The 16,309-nt window shown below is 36.9% G+C and overlaps 1 protein-coding gene across 2 annotated transcripts in view; it reads right to left on the bottom strand.

Annotated features, from left to right (window-relative positions):
• The window catches only part of LOC143860411 (GDSL esterase/lipase At4g10955-like), a 38,109-nt gene extending 24,742 nt beyond the window's left edge, over positions 1-13,367 (bottom strand). The window contains exons 1-2 of one of the 2 annotated variants that reach the window (XM_077371021.1): positions 12,680-13,367; positions 384-481 (exon numbers count right to left, since the gene is read on the bottom strand). In XM_077371021.1, coding sequence (XP_077227136.1) covers positions 384-445 — 62 coding nt within the window. In that variant the 5' untranslated portion in view covers positions 446-481; positions 12,680-13,367. The remainder of the gene's footprint in view (positions 1-383; positions 482-12,679) is intronic. The other variant, XM_077371024.1, reaches the window with a different exon arrangement.
• Between the last annotated feature and the right edge of the window lie 2,942 nt (positions 13,368-16,309).

The following is a 16,309-nucleotide window of genomic DNA, read 5'->3' on the forward strand; positions in this document are numbered from 1 at the left end:
TTCTGTATCAACTTTAGTTTAAACACTTCCTGCAAACTTGTCAATAATTTCACTTTCAACTTGCATAAAATAAGTTGAAACTGAGCATGGTGGATTGTTGATGTCCATGAAGTTTCATCATATCTAAAAATCCTGTGTATTGCAGTTTCATTAAACAAGAAACATAGGTTGAGAGAGAGAGAGAGAGAGAGAGAGAGGGAGGAGGAGGAGGAGAGAGGGGGGGGAGGGGGGGTGTGTGTCTAACTTCTCCTCGCAGCAATAAACAGGATAACCCCGACTAAATAAAGAAGATAGCAGTTGGCATAATCTGTGAATTGTATATTTCCCAGAATAAGGATGTGCTTGTTATTTGATTTAATAAAAAATGGAAATAAATGTCGTACCAATCAATATGGGTAAGATCTGTGGGTCCTGAAAGGTCAAAAGTATCCTTCTCGGGAGCCATGACGAAGCCCCTTTATAATCCTACTTTGCACTTTTCCTGATACCACCAAAGGAGTCTATTAGGAGGAAAATTTGGTATGAAACGAAGTAAAATAACCCAAATATCTGAAAAAACATGAATGGCAATATAATGGTCTCTTTCCATTATTAACATTAATAAAAAAGAATCCTATCTACCGCATAGCATCCCAATCAATAGCCTTTAGAAATCAAAGTTACATCAGTTAATGGTCTCTAGGAATGGATTAAAGTTCAAGTGCTGTGCCGCATCCTGTCCTCCAAAGACCAAGTAAAAGTTCCTTATCCAGTGTTGTAATTCAAAACACAATGAACAAAAAAGAAAAAAAAAATCTAGCCTCTCAAAGTCTCAACAACAGAAATTGACAGTTATCAAGAATGAATCAATTTTTATTTTTTTTTGAAAGAAAACAACCCAATTACTAGAAAAACACAAATACGCTTTGGACCATCCAAATAATGTGGGCCCATACCCGAATCCAAACACTACCAAACGCTTTGGATTCGGGTATGGGCCCACATTATTTGGATGATCCAAAGCGTTCATTCGATGGGTCCTGACATAGATAGGGTGTGCCCAAAAAATCAGCTCTATCGGATCTTCCTAACCCTTCAATCTATGGACGAACCTTCAGCTGAGGGGGCAAACCTTAAACAAAACGAAACTAGAGAGGATGTCTTTGTCACTTTTTAAACTATAGCGTTGAAGTGAATGTGTCAGAAACTAGAGGGGGTGTAAATGTAATTATCCCTAAAAAGAAAAAGAGAGAAACATAACCGTACAAGAAAACTGGGCAACGCTCCCACAGCTACATCCGAGGTTTCCTACTCAACTATATTCATTGCATTCTCATTCTACAAATATTTAAATGCAAGTTGCGGAAAAAAAAAAAAAAAAGAGTCAATGAGGACGAATTTAATAGAAGAAGCGATTTTTAGCTGTTAAAATGCAAATGTGGTTACAAATTCAACGATTATTAATAGATTCTCAAGACAGATCTAGGGTTTCAGGATAAGAAAACAAACACTTTCAAGAAATGTAGAGAGGAAGAGAGAAGGGAATACAAATCTACCTGCGAAGGAGAGTCTAGGATTGACAGATTTTTAAAAAACGGTTGGTTACTGTTAGTGTTTATAGAAAGGGACCTTTATTCATGTTGTTCATGTTATTTGAATTTCTATGTCTGACTTACGATTTTAGCCTTAGTCGGGAAACAACGGGGAATATATTATAGGGAGGACCGACGTGCATACACGGGCAGCCAAATAAAACAGTGGGCCCGCATTTTTTGGGCGATCCAAACCATTCATTTGTTGGGCCGGGATATAGATGTGGAGTGTGCCTAGAAAATTTTCTCCATAGAATGATCCTAACCCTCCGATTTGTGGAGGTTTAAAATGGGCGGCACAGTATAAAATCCTTCACAGAGAAAAGGGTTATGGAGAAGATTTTCTGTGCACGCCTTATACACGTCATGTCCCAACAAATGAACGGTTTAGGTCACCCAAATAAAGTGGGCCCCACTGTTTTTTGGGGCGGCACGCCATCCACCATATAAATTCTCATTATTTGGGGACCGCACGTACATGATGGTATTTTTAAACAAATGCAGTAGGGCCCACATAGTTGGATCATCTAAAGCTTTCATTTGGTGGGTGCTTGCTTAAATTGGGTGTGCTCAAGAAATCTTCTCCATAGGGAGACAATATTATAGGTGGATGTGATGCAGACGCATTTTATATCTACACCTATATCCAAGACTCCTCTGCCATTAATTTAGCCAAGAAGATGTATCACCGAACTTAGTCATTTCAAAGATTTTGTTTTGTAAATCTTGTCTTTATCCCTCACAACCAATCAGTTTTTAGCTTTGGAAAAATTGCCAAAATACGAGAATTGCCAACAGGGGACACACTTTTGGAAAATTTTTAGAGAGTGACGAAATGGTGGTTATCAAGTCTCTGAAAGGGGGTTATCAACCCTCTAAACGGGGTTCTCAAACTCTCAAAAGAGGGTTATCAACCCTCTTTAACAATTTTTCAAAAGTGTGTCCCGTTGGCAATTCTCGTATTTTGATATCCCCCATTGGCAATTTTTCCTTTAGCTTTTAGAATATCTTTAGGAGTTATTTAGTAGTTAGGATTCTTTTGTTGAAGGAACTCTTGTAGATTTATAAAAGGAAAAATATGAACGTGATTATTATTGGAGATTTTATGAAACATTAATTAATTGGATCCATCTTAGGTGATGTTTTGTAAAAACTCAGATACTGCGATTCTTTTCTTCTGTCCTTCGGTTCCATTAGGATGCCACTTGTTCATTAATAAAAGAAACCATTAATTCATTTATATGCTTTGTGGAAAAAAAATTCATAATTGAATGATGTTTAACACTTCACCTACATATATTAGGCCATGTGACTTGAGAGGGTAGGAATGAGTATAGGAAGACTCTTGGTCTCTCTTTTCCCATGTTTCTACCCTAAGAATGAGAAGCCTTGCTGAGTACACTTGTATTAATATAGACAAGTTATTAACTCATTGAGGGAAGAATTCTTAAAAGAGGATACGTCATTTTCTATTAACATAGAGAGGTCACTAAATTATAAAAATGAAAAATGAAGGATTTACAAAAATTGTGTCGCTATCAAAATTCAAAGCCTATAAATAGATAGGGACATGACTCCAGCAGGGAGTTAGCCTGTCCAACCTACCCACATGGCAATAATGTGATTTCTAACCCTACCCACACGACATTAATGTTATACGGATCCTTCGTATGGTAGCGCCGGTTGTGGAGAGAAAGCATGGCTAAAAACAGAGTTATCCAAGGATCATTGTTGCGCTGAAATCTAGACCGGTTCTCGGCACAAGGACTCGCACTGAGTTGGCTTATGGAAAGGCGATCTATGAACACAGAACAGAAGATAATCGAAAGAGGACTAGAGTTGGACACCGAAGAGCTATCTGATGCCTGACTCAGACATGGCAAAAATATGAGTTGAGCGCTATGATAAGACAAGAGCTAAAAAGGAGGACGAGCTTTAGAATATGAGAGAGTCAAAAGGAGCACGTCTCTAAGTTTGTCCACCTTTTACAGACCAGAGTCCCAAGCATTTTACTTTTACGGAGTTTTGCCTACTTGGGCGAGTTTCATGGAATGACACTTTCCAAGTTTATCCTCCTGAGGTGGCTCATGACTTTCAGGGCACATTTGGCTACCATGGAATTTTTTTAATGGTAAATTGGTACCTCCAAGTGGTGAGAGAGGGATTGGGTGGGAGAAGTGGCTAATAGTCAAGAAACAAAAATATAGGAAACTAGCGTCTCAAGTGGTCAGAAGGGCTAAAAATCAGGAAAAAAAACTCCTGATTTTTTGCCGCTTCTCATTGCCGAAGAGACTAATTACCGGTTTTTGTTTCTAGAATTTTAGCTACTTCACCCTCGTCTCCATTTGGAGACCCCCATTTATCATGAAAAAATAATTCATGGTAGCCAAACGTGCCCTTATGCTCTGTTTGGTTGCTTGTAGATGGATGGGAGATTAGTAGAAGAAGAAGTCAAAGAGAAAAAGACAAGCATGGAAGATGGGGAGAAGATTAGGAGGAAGATTTGTGAGTAGTGTTTGATTGTGCGAGAAAAATAGCAGAAGATGTATAGTGTCGTTATCACGGAAGAGACAGAAAGGGAAGAGACAGAAAGAGAGAAAAAGAATAAGACAAGAATCTTCTCCTAATTCCCCACACAAATTTCTCCATTTTGGTGAAAAAATGGGAGAAAATTATGGGGGGAACATCTCCGCCACGTAGGCACCATCTAGGATAAAATGCAATAATAATGTCTAGAAGTTGTCTAGCGATCAAAGGTCTAAATGACAACCAAACATGCTTCGGGGAGATCTTTGGAAGATCTCAAGCATTTGAAACTCCTACAATCCCCCCCAAAATGAGCAACCAAGCAGAGCATTATTGTTTCCAGGGCTTCCGAAAGCACAATGAAACAACCAGAGTTGTCTTAAATGCTTTTGAGATTTCAAGTGCCACATTTCATCTTCTTATTGGTTGACAGATATTACCCCCAAGAATCACCATAGTCAAATTAACGGTTTGTAAATCTATCTACACTATGCAAAACTGCAAGACTACTGTTACCACCGATGATATATATGGTAGAATGAGGAATGATACATGCAAGGGCATCCTTGCATAAAGAGACAGAAAAGATGGATCCGCATCATTTTCGGTAACCTTTTTAAATCGGTTGTACTTAATGACGTGGATCCAATCAAGAACCCTTTTCTGGCTCTTTATGCAAGGGCACCCTTGCATCTATCATTCCTATAGAATAAGGATATGGTAACCTTGAGAGTGGAACCGAACAAATAATCTTTTCTGACTTTAACATTATTTTCCTTGTTTTTTTTTTCGGCTTTCTGCTTCTTTATAATGGTAAAACTACCCCTATGTGCCTGTAGACACCCCATTTTGACCGTGCCCTGCACCTCCATATTTTTGTGCACAACTTTTTCAAATTAGTGTGTTAGGACCCCAAATTACACCCTAGGCTAGCTTAGGGTCCCACCAAAGTCCCTGTAAAATTTTGTCAAGATCCGTGCACATTTGCCTAGCAAACGAGCTAAGACAGTGTCGTGGTGCAAGTTCGGAAAGGGAGGGTGAAATACGTCATTTCCCACGTAAAAGAGGGCACTCTTGGCAATTTTATGTTGCTTCATTCACAAGCAATCTTTGGTGGCCATTGGATCTAATCAGTGAGCTAGGAATATAGGAAAAGAAAATTTTCGCCCTGTCCTCTACTTAGACTCCCCTATTAGTATAAAAAGAACAGCGAGAAATGCATTGGAGGGGGCTGTCCGGGGGAGAAAAGGGGTCGAATATCACTCCTTTTTTTTTATAAACCCGATCGGTTAGGGTTTTGGGAGGGGTGGCATTTTTTTTACAAAACAGAAAGAAAGAGAGAGAGAGAGGGAGAGGGAGGGATTAGGGTTTTGGTGGCTAGCCACCATTTTCTTCTCCACGCCTAGCAACCACCATCTCCATCAAATCCACAGCCAAAACCCATTTTCTCCGGTAAGCCTCCATGGATTCCCGCAAGACCTTGCTAGCCTCCGACCCACCACGACCATTATCATCTTCTATTTCCACTCCCCACCACCACCGAGCTACCACTCCCACCAAAATCAATCTCCATTAAACCCTTCTCCATTTCCACCATTTCTAACCCAAAACCCACATCAGCCACCACCCTGATGAGCACATTTATGTGTGAATTGTAGGTACTAAAGCATGCATATTTGATAATTAAAGCGGTGCTACTAAGGTATTTTGTGTATTTTTTGTGTTTCAGGGTTATATTGAGAAGATGGATAAATTTGAAGCCAAAGAGATCAAATACTGAAAGAAATAACCAATCTCCAATGGTGGCCGAATTCTATACAAGATGATTATTGTGCCTCTGTATATTCTCTTTTAAAAATTTAAACAATTCAAGGGCTGCAATCAAGTTACATGATGGACTATTAATTTGGATGGCTCAAATTAGCTATGGAATTAATTTACAAGGTATGGTCCATTTAGATTGTGACCTATAATATGAACAGTTCGGATTATCCTACGAGAATGATTTAGGAGCGTCGTTAATTCATGGCCCATCAATTGAGCGGTTTAGATCACCCTACGGAGATAATTTGAGGAGCACGAATTATTCACATTAGAACCCATCACTTGGATGATCTGGATCATCTTAGGGAAAGGATTTGGAGGACACGCCCATTTATTTCTTGGCCCATCAATTGGATGGTTTAGATCAACCTATAGAAGCGATTTAGAGGGAGTCGGCTAATAGGAGCTTTTATCACTCTGGAAAGAGAAGAGGGAGGTAGTAAAATCCATGAAGGGTGGTCTATATCATTAGTGGGGCCCACCAATTGTTTAAGGTTTTAAAATTTTGGGAATTTCATTCAAAAGGGACATTTGGCCAACATGGATAGGAAATAAACCCCAACTGTTGGAAATCTAAGTAACCTTATTAATGAATTCACTCAAGTGGGACCCATTGAGACTTGGATTAGGAATTGCAGGAGCTATGATTTTTATTCTAACTCTAATTTTAGAAGAGGTGGTGTGGACCCCGATCCGGGAGAGAGGTGGGGGACGAGCCCCCAACGGCCTCTTCGATCATCCACGCGTGAAGGAGAGCTCTACCAAGGAACTCTGGAAACAAGTGCCACCCTCATAGCATAGCACGAGTGGCGATATAAAAGAGATACCTCTCGATTCGGTAACAAGGCCGGATTCGAAACGTACCTAAACAAACTCAGAGTCGCCATCCATGGTATACGACCATGGATCCTTAAACAAATATGCTCTGTATACCATGGATAACCAGAATTGAATGAGTTCGTGCCTGATTACAAATGGAGAAGGTCCGAAGAGCACCCCCAATTCGTCCGAGTGCGAACACTTGGTCTCTTATGCCATTTTTATTAATTTCAAAGAACTTTAGACAAAATCATGTGAAATGGGAACATATATCTCCGAGAAGACGTCTATCTAATCATGCATGTATCGGAGATAAAATAGTAATCACGCACAAAATAAATGAAAGAAGTGTCGCCTGAGAATATCTAAGTTATGAGTGACATACCTAACTGGTGTCTAAGTTCTGGTGGGCAAACACATGCATGCTACAGCTAAAGGTATAAGGTTTGCGCATGAAAGTAAGAAAACATAACAAAACACACAACATAACAAAACAACAAATCCTAAGACTCTAAACGATTTAGCCCGAGTCCTCGGATGGTCTGATATTCATCCAAAGAAGCCTACGTATCCCCGCCTCCACGAGAATCAGAGCAACGTAGTTCTTCACGCTTATTCTAAGCTAGGATGCCTAAGACACCTAAACCTCTATCCTATACTCGACCTAAAAGACCGGACTAGTTCTTAAAGTTTCTTGAACGATCGTTTAGATTTCAGTGAATTATAGATTTTAGGACACCCTATATGCCCTAACTAAATGCAGATTAGCCCTAAGCTAATGCAGGTGGTTCCTACAACCTATGTGTAACTAGGCTGTGTTTTCTAAGGAAAACAAAGGGTGGACTAACGTATCATATTCTAGTCATCAATCAGCGATATGGATCGCCAACTGACCGGACGGAGGCGCTCCTATAACTCTAGGACAAACCCCTAACTCTAAACCAAGCAAACAACAAACAGACAACAAATCAAAGACAAAATCCTAACTCTGAAACTCTCTCTCTAAGACAAAGTCCTAACTCTAGAGGAAGATTTTTTCGAAAACAATGTTTTGGAAGATTTTTGGTATTTTTAAAAGGGTTAAATGATTTATTTACAAAGTTTGGCTGGACTTGGGATATGTATCCCAAGCTGCACTACGTACCTCGTGGAAGAGGATCAAGCCAACGTAGTTCGAAACGAACTCTCCTAACTAAAACCTAACACTTCAAATGATTTAACGGTTTTAATATTTTTGATATTTTTTAAAGTTTTCAAATGTTTTTGAGTTTCAAATTTCTAATGTTTTTGGATTTTAAAGCTTTTCCAATGTTTCGGACCTTTCAATGTTTTCACTCTTAAAGGGAACACGCAAGTACAACCACAAACTAGGGCAAAGCCCAAAAGCTAAAGGGGAAACCCCGAACAAGCAACTAGCGTCTCAAAGAGACAATCCACAACAAGAAAGTTAGTGCCCCAAGAACAGAGAAAACAATCTAAGATCCCAAGCAGGGAAGGCTCTATATGACTGAGTTAGTCTCTAATGGAAAAACTCATAACTAATAACACTAGGGAGGGAGTACCAAGTCAAAGACTCGCTCTAAAAGAGGTGGCCACTCTAACATGAGGCTAGGTAAGCCTCCTAAAGGAAAAACTCTCTATATGAGACAAGGCTTGTCTCTGAGACACAAATGACGTAAACAAGGGTTCTGATGAGACTGGGCAAGTTTCCTATATACAAAGGAGGGGTATGCTACTTGGACTGAGCAAGTCCCCTAAGGATGGGCTTGGGCTAACGCCTTCATCGCCCCAATGAATGGAGGACCTAATGAAATACAAACATTAACTTAAAGCCTTGACAACCATAATTACAATCTGTGAAGAATATTTATAAGAAAATTTTATATCTCTACATCTGCAAAATCAAAGATGAAGCAAACTAAACTCTTCATCTTAATAACACTACCTCCATGTATGCCAATACTTAATTTCATCTTGTTATAGTGACTATTTGATGATATCGAACATGAATGACCCGTTATTATTTACAAGTAATTACACAGGAGCGAAGTTAATCAATTTCATATGGTAAGCTACAATATTATCAGCATTATCTCCAAAGAACATGCTCTGAAAGACCAAATCTATGAACAAATAATCAACCATACTTTTCTTACATGGAACTGTTATAATTTAATAATTGGTTTTCATATAGAAGAATACCCCATAATATGTATGTTTATAATATTTGGCAAAGTAGATTATTTTCAGCAAGCCAAATACAAAGAATATCCTAACTACTCATTATGGCTAATAAGAAAACTTCCATTCAAATAATTTTAACTCTTAACGACTGATTTTCAGCACATGCAATTGTAGGAATATAAATGAGTCTCTTTCTTTTCAATTGGGCTTACATATTTGGAAAGATGTGAGAACAATTCCAAACCACAACCAAACAGTAAAAATCTTCTACAAAAACACAAGCCACCAAGCTTCTCAAATCAAAACAAAATGTACCGTTCAATGACACCTGTAACAAAACTGTTTCACTTAACATGGACAGATTTTATGTCAAAACAGGTGCCAAATCATGGGCTGGATTTATGCCAAAACAGTGCCAAGCTATGGGCTGGATTTATGTCCATAACAAATGCCAAATCATGGGCTGGATTTATGCCAAAACAGTGCCAAGCCATGGGCTGGATTTATGTCAAAACAGTGCCAAGCCATGGGCTGGATTTATGTCAAAACAGGTGCCAAATCATGGGCTGGATTTATGTCAAAACAGTGCCAAGCCATGGGCTGGATTTATGTCAAAACAGGTGCCAAATCATGGGCTGGATTTATGCCAAAACAGTGCCAAGCTATGGGCTGGATTTATGTCCATAACAAGTGCCAAATCATGGGTTGGATTTATGCTCATAAGATAAGATAAAGGTCCAAGAGAGAGATAGTATATGCCACACCAGAAAGAACAAAACCTTACAAAGTTTACAGCATATGATAAAATCTCTAGCTACACAAAGCATTTCCAACCATTGATTTGAATGATCGAAATGAATAAAAATTCCCATCTGGTTCCTTAACCATGATAGACCACAGAAAATGATCAATCAGCCCATAAGTCCAAGCTTACTCTATTCAAATTATAAAAACAGATATAGAGAAATCAACAAGTAAGCTGGGTTGGTTCAAGATAGGTATTTTAACATGGTAGTGCTGACATAAAAAAAAATTAGCAAGGACACAATCCTATTGGACAGTTAAGCAAAAATTCATCTCGTTTCTACAATGGTTAACACAACCAAAAGATTGACCATGAAAAATCTCTAAGGATCGGAGCTAATTCAATTAATGCAATCACCAAACATTACTCTGTTACATATCAGGTAAAATAAAATTAAAAAAACGATAACATGTTACCTGCTATGAATTATAAATCAAAGCTTCTCTAAATCAATTAAGGAACCAAACGACAAGGTGGGCTTGTGTAATCACCAAGCACGTTTGTGCTGATTTCAGTCCCTGTGAACTAAGAAGAAATACTTTTCTAAAAATCCCCTGATATAACTTGAGAGTCTAAATCAAAGATATGCTCCAAATGACTCAAGACCTCACAGTTATCCACATATAGCTTATCATATAAGATGCATACAATTCATAGCCAACTACTGACATGGAACCCATAGACTCAGCCATATGATGAGCAATGATATAAACACCGTGAAACCTTGATACTTCATTGAACAAATGATATATATATATATATATATATATATATATATATATATATATATATATATATATATAGGCGTAGTGTTTCTAGTCGGCCGACTAGAAAACATTTTCTAGTCCGTCGGCTAAAAACACATGTGCCCACATTGTTTGGATGATCCAAAGCATTCATTTGAGAATCCCCAACATAGGGGGTACCTAAAAAATCATCTTCATTGGATAATCCTAACCATTCTATTTTTGGAGCTAAAAAATGGACAGATTTGTGCAGGTTTAGAGCCGTCCATTTTAAGCTCCACAAATTGTAGGGTTGGGATGGTCCTATGGAGCTGATTTTTTATGCACACCCTATCTATGTCAGGGCCAATCAAATGAATGGTTTGCATCACCCAAACAAGGTGGGCCCCTACTGTTTTTTGGGCCGACGGACTAGAAAAGTGTTTCTAGTCGGCAGAGAAAAAATCTCACTATTACTACTATTTATACAAGATCAAGCAAGGATTCTTTTGTTCAAAGTGATTCTTTGAAGAGAAGAATAGCTTCTCAAGATATTAAGAGCTAATATGGAGGAAGAATTATCATTAGCACATAATGTCTCCTATCAATAACTTTTCAGACACTAAGGTCTAATGGATAAAACAGATTCTATTCAACTTTAGAAATATAAAAAAGTTATTCATTTATTTAAGCTCCTTTCCAACAGCTGATACATTCAAAAGCTTTTATGCTGACACTATTGATCAAGCTCCTAAAAATTCAAAATGACCCAACTGTTTGACTAGTACATGAGTAGTGACTATGGTATCCATTGAAGTATGCTAGCATTAATAGCAAAAAGCTAATATTTCGAGCATAATTCCACCACCTTGTTAAAAAATTCAGCTGACACGTAAGCAAAGCAAAATAAGAGCTACACATATAAAAGGAAAATGAGGGCTGCTACACATGACAAAGCAAAAAAAATACAAATATCAAGGTAATGGCTGCCAAAATCAAGGTGGTGAAAAGGCTGAAATTATCAAGGTATATGGGTTGCCAATATCACGGTGAAAAGAATAATGCCAAAATTGAAGCTATAAGAGGACTATGATAGCAGATATCTACATTAAAGTTGCACATAATCCTACCTTAAACCTCTTCCTCTATCCCTTTTCATATATATGCACATACAAGTTTACATGTATTGATACTTTTTTAGAAAAGAAAATGCAGAGAGTTTTGGATACTCTAAAAAAAATACACCTTTGCATAAACAGGTCATGAGCTGGACAAAGTTTAAAATATTTAAAATGTTCAATTCTTCATTATTCCTCTTTAACCAATATACTCAAAAATATAGCTCCAAACCATATAATGACCACAAAGAAATGTCAAGTATATATATATATATTTTAAAACACAGGAAACTAACAAGGAAAAATACTTACACTCGAAATTACATATATTTGATGAATTATGCGAATCAATCAAGCATAATTAATGCATTTACCCATTTTCTTTCATGTATTTCAATACTCTTAAGAAGGATCATGGATTCAACAAACAAGTAATTACTTACCTGATCACAAAAATCAAGTGACATATTCCACACATTCGAACAAGAGAGTCAAGAAAAAAAGCAGACATATCTACTTGAAAATCATTTTCATCTTTCACAGGATAGAGTATATTTTTTTTTAAAAACTGAACATCATTCATATTCAAATCTCAATTTTTATAAAGTCAACTATACATATTGATGAGCCAAACAGAGCATTAAATCTAATCTAAATCTCTTACACTGAAATATGAGCTACAAATTGAAGTGATCTTCAACAAGATTTGGATCCTAGTCTCAACATCCAAAACATTAAAGTTCTCATCCAAAAACCATAACATTCGCAGTAATGCAGTAACATTAAGTATCAATTCAAAAGCTAAATCTAGATCTAAATTAAAAAATGTTAAAACTTACTAAAAATACAGGATATTCAGATCTAAATTTTAAAAATTCTTATGCTTTGTCTCCAAAATCTCATACAAATTTAACTATAGAATAAATCAGATCTAAAAAAATAAGAAATAAAAAATAAAATCTGAATTTAATTTACTACGAGAACCTCAAGGTAGATCATATAGCAATGACATAAGGAAGTTAAATAATAAACAGAAATTCATCTAAATCAACCAAGATAATTATGTTCACAAGCATAAGATTATTTTTCAGTAATTAGTTCACTTACCTGAAAGATAATCTCTAGCTCCACTTCTTCTCTATTTGATCTGCTCTAATGACTCCTCTGCTCTTCCTTCTACTTCGATCTGCAAAATCTTCTCCTCAACTCTGAACAAAACAGATCTGAGTGATTAACAGAGAATCTGATGGATGAAAAACTGCTAAAGCTTTCCAACGATCACCAAATCAGATCGGAAATGCTTGAATCTGACTTGCTATTCTTTAAAGAATCAAAGAACTGAAATCAAAGCTTCAATCACAAAAAGAATCCAGATCCAAGGTTATGAGAAGATGACTAGAAGATCTAGAATTCAAATTTAGGGTTCAAGGTGAAGAAACAACAGATCCGAAGCTTCTTGCAAAATTATAGCAAAGAAAGCAAGTGAAGAAAAGGATTGGCCGAAGTTTTTCACTCGCCGGAGAACAAGAATCGACCGGAAAATAGCCGGAGAAGATGAAGAATAATAAGAAAAATGGAAAGCTAGGGTTAGGGTCTTGAGGCTATGATTAATGAAAAAGAATGAGAAGAAATCAAAAGAAGACAAATTTGAAGTGAAACAAAGCAAGAGGAGCGAGGCCAGAGCTCTGGCAAGTTTGCCAAAAAAACTAGTCGGAGAAGAAAAAGGAAAAACAGCTAGGGTTTCATCGCAAGATCCGTTTTCTCTCTCTAGGATTCTCACAACTTCTCTCTCTAAAAGCTCTCTCGAAAAATTAGAATCCTGTAAATGAGACCCAAACCTCCTATTTATAGAAAAATCATTTAATTTTTACCCCCCTTTACTTGCTTGGACAACTCCCTTTATATATATTTGACCTTGACTCAGATAGATGTGGTGGTCCATAAATTCAAATTCCCGCCCCTTTAGTTACCCGGGAACACCTATCTACTGTAAAATATATTGACCGAATCACCCCCTGAACAAGATAAAACACTCCCCTTATTCCTACACTATTTTACATTATGCTACCTACTACACTCGTTCGCTAGGCAAACATTAACGAATTTTAATGAAATTTTAAAGGGACCCTAGTGGGACCCTGACGTACCATGGGATAAAATTTGGGGTCTCAACTCATTCATTTGATAGGATTTTCAACCAAACATGGCTAATTGGGGTTCGGTTAAAATGGGGTATCTACAGGTGGTTGGGAATTAAATTCATAAAAAAAAAGTGGGTCCCATTTGGATTTTGGAAAAGTCTTCAAAAGCGAGTCACAGCAGCCACGTTTCCCTTTTGTTAGAAAATAGCATTTTCTGATTTTATATATAATGCATATACATACATGCAAAAGTGGGACCCACGAAAGTAGAGGAAGAAAGCAAGAACTTCACTGATATTTTGGCATCTTGCTAAAACCACCGAATTTGGCCTACCTTTCTTTGTGTTTTATATATATATTAAACAAAAGTGGGACCCACATGGGATTTGAAGAAAACTGCTATGGAAAATAAACTACCGCATTTGGAAAATTTATTCTTCCACGTTTTGGGTTGAAGAAAAAAAACAGTAGTTTCTAATTAGCTTGTATTGATATTCTATATAATATAAGTGGGACCCACTATGAAGAAGAAAAGAAAGTTCCCAAAAGCCCACCCATTTCTACATAAGGAAGGAGAAAAAGTCAATAAAAGTGGTGAAAAAGTTACCAAAGAAAAGTCAAAGTTGGTGAAATTTTAAAGAAGAAAAGAAGAAGTTGGTGGAATTACAAACAAATAGTGGAAGTTCCCAAATTACCAAAGACAAGTGGGGTTGCCAAAAATACAAAAAGATGCCAAGATTGTGTCTTTCCTTGGAGATGAAAATAGAAGGTGAAGAAAACTACATATTGGAGTGAAGAAGGCTCTATCTTTTTCTTCTCCACACACTTTTGCTCTCTTTATGCTTTTGCTTGTTCTCTATTATTCTCTACACATTCTCTCTACCACTCTCAAGCTCTCTCTCTCTCTCTCTCTGAGTTTGTTTTTGTTCTCTCTTGCTCTTTTTCAAGTTCTTTTTCTTTTCTACTCTCAACCAATGATCAATCATCCACCGTTCAATCCAAGGTGACACTAAAGCTTGAAGGAGGAAGATTCAACCAAAGATTGGAGGAGAAAAAGAATAAGTTCTTTTTATTTTTGTTATTTATTTTCAAGTTCAAGTTAATGTATTTTTGTTTCAATTCAAATTAGTGGAGAGTTTATTTTTCTTTTAGTTTTATTTTCAAGTAATTATATATGGCACTCTTTCTCCCATCTATCTCTTTTATTTTTATTTTTCTTCCCTTCTTCATGAATAACTAAATCCTAATTACTTAGGGTTTAGTTGAAGCCATGGGGAAGGAGAAATATTTATAATTAAATCAATCTACTCAATTGAAAAATTGTGTAGGATTTTGTGTTTGAAAAATCCCAATCATTTATGCCATTGGCTTTTCCCTTTCGTATGAATGATTGTTGATTAACAAATATAAAGTTCTATATAATTAATGTAAATTGGAGACTGGATTTGATTAATTACTTATAAGGAATGACATCATTTTGATCTTATTCCTTATTGACTAGTTAATCGAATTTTCAACCCAATTCAAGAGTTGTTTTAATTAATCAATTTTATCCAAACCCATGGTGGATTCTAACCCTAAGTACTCTTTTATATTGAATTAAGGTTTTTACAATATTCCAAATTACTTTTGCAATTTTCCAATTTACTTAAGCCCTTAGAATTTGATTTTCTAATTAAATTAGATAAGTAGTCAATAGAGATCATTAAAATTTGGTACACTTTGCCTAAATTAGGATTTTAAATAAAAAAGATCTTAGTTGAATTTGATTCTTAGATTGAATAGAATATACGCTTATATATAGTGTTGGCTAAAAGGTCAAGTCCACGGAAATCCTGAGATTTTGCCAGGCAACATTATATCATAGCTAATATTCTAATCGATACAAGAATATGATTGACAACTAGATTTCTCTTCCCTGAGTTCGACCCGTATTTACACGATCCGTGCACTTGCGGTTATTTAAAATCACAAACAAGTTTTTGGCGCCGTTGCCGGGGAAGAGAGTTGTATTAGAATCTTAATTATTCGAAGTGTTAGATTAGTAGTTATTTTTAGTTTAGTTATAATTTTGGTTTCTTGCCTATCCATCTCTCTTACTTGGTTTTCTTGTGTTTATGAGTGCAGGTTGGGTGCGGAACTCGGCCAATCAACTAGAAAGAGCAAACCGGTTAGAGACGGCGAAAGACATTGCACCAAATCCAAATCACGTAGTCATGACAGAAGAACAAGAGCCGCCCAAGAGTTTGCGCGATCGCTTCTATCCGGCCCGAACCGCGCAACCTTCTTGCATTAGATTGCTGATTGCACAGGGCAATAATTTTGGGCTAAAATCGCAATTTATCTCTTTGCTTCCTCATTTTCATGGCCTCCTTTCGGAGGATGCTTATTTATTTTTGCATGAGTTTGAAGATGTATGTGCTTTGATTAAGTTGCAACAACTTACCGATGATGCGGTAAAGTTGCGGTTTATTACTTTTTCACTTAAGGATGGAGCCAAAAAGTGGCTCTATGGCTTACCAACGAACTCCACACCACTTGGGAGGAGTTCGCCGTCGCTTTCCTAAAAAAGTTTTTTCCATTACATAAAACTAAT

The sequence above is a fragment of the Tasmannia lanceolata genome, unplaced genomic scaffold (genome assembly GCF_043159265.1).
Source record: "Tasmannia lanceolata isolate RefF3 unplaced genomic scaffold, GAP_Taslan_0.1 ptg000037l, whole genome shotgun sequence".
NCBI lineage: Eukaryota > Viridiplantae > Streptophyta > Magnoliopsida > Canellales > Winteraceae > Tasmannia > Tasmannia lanceolata.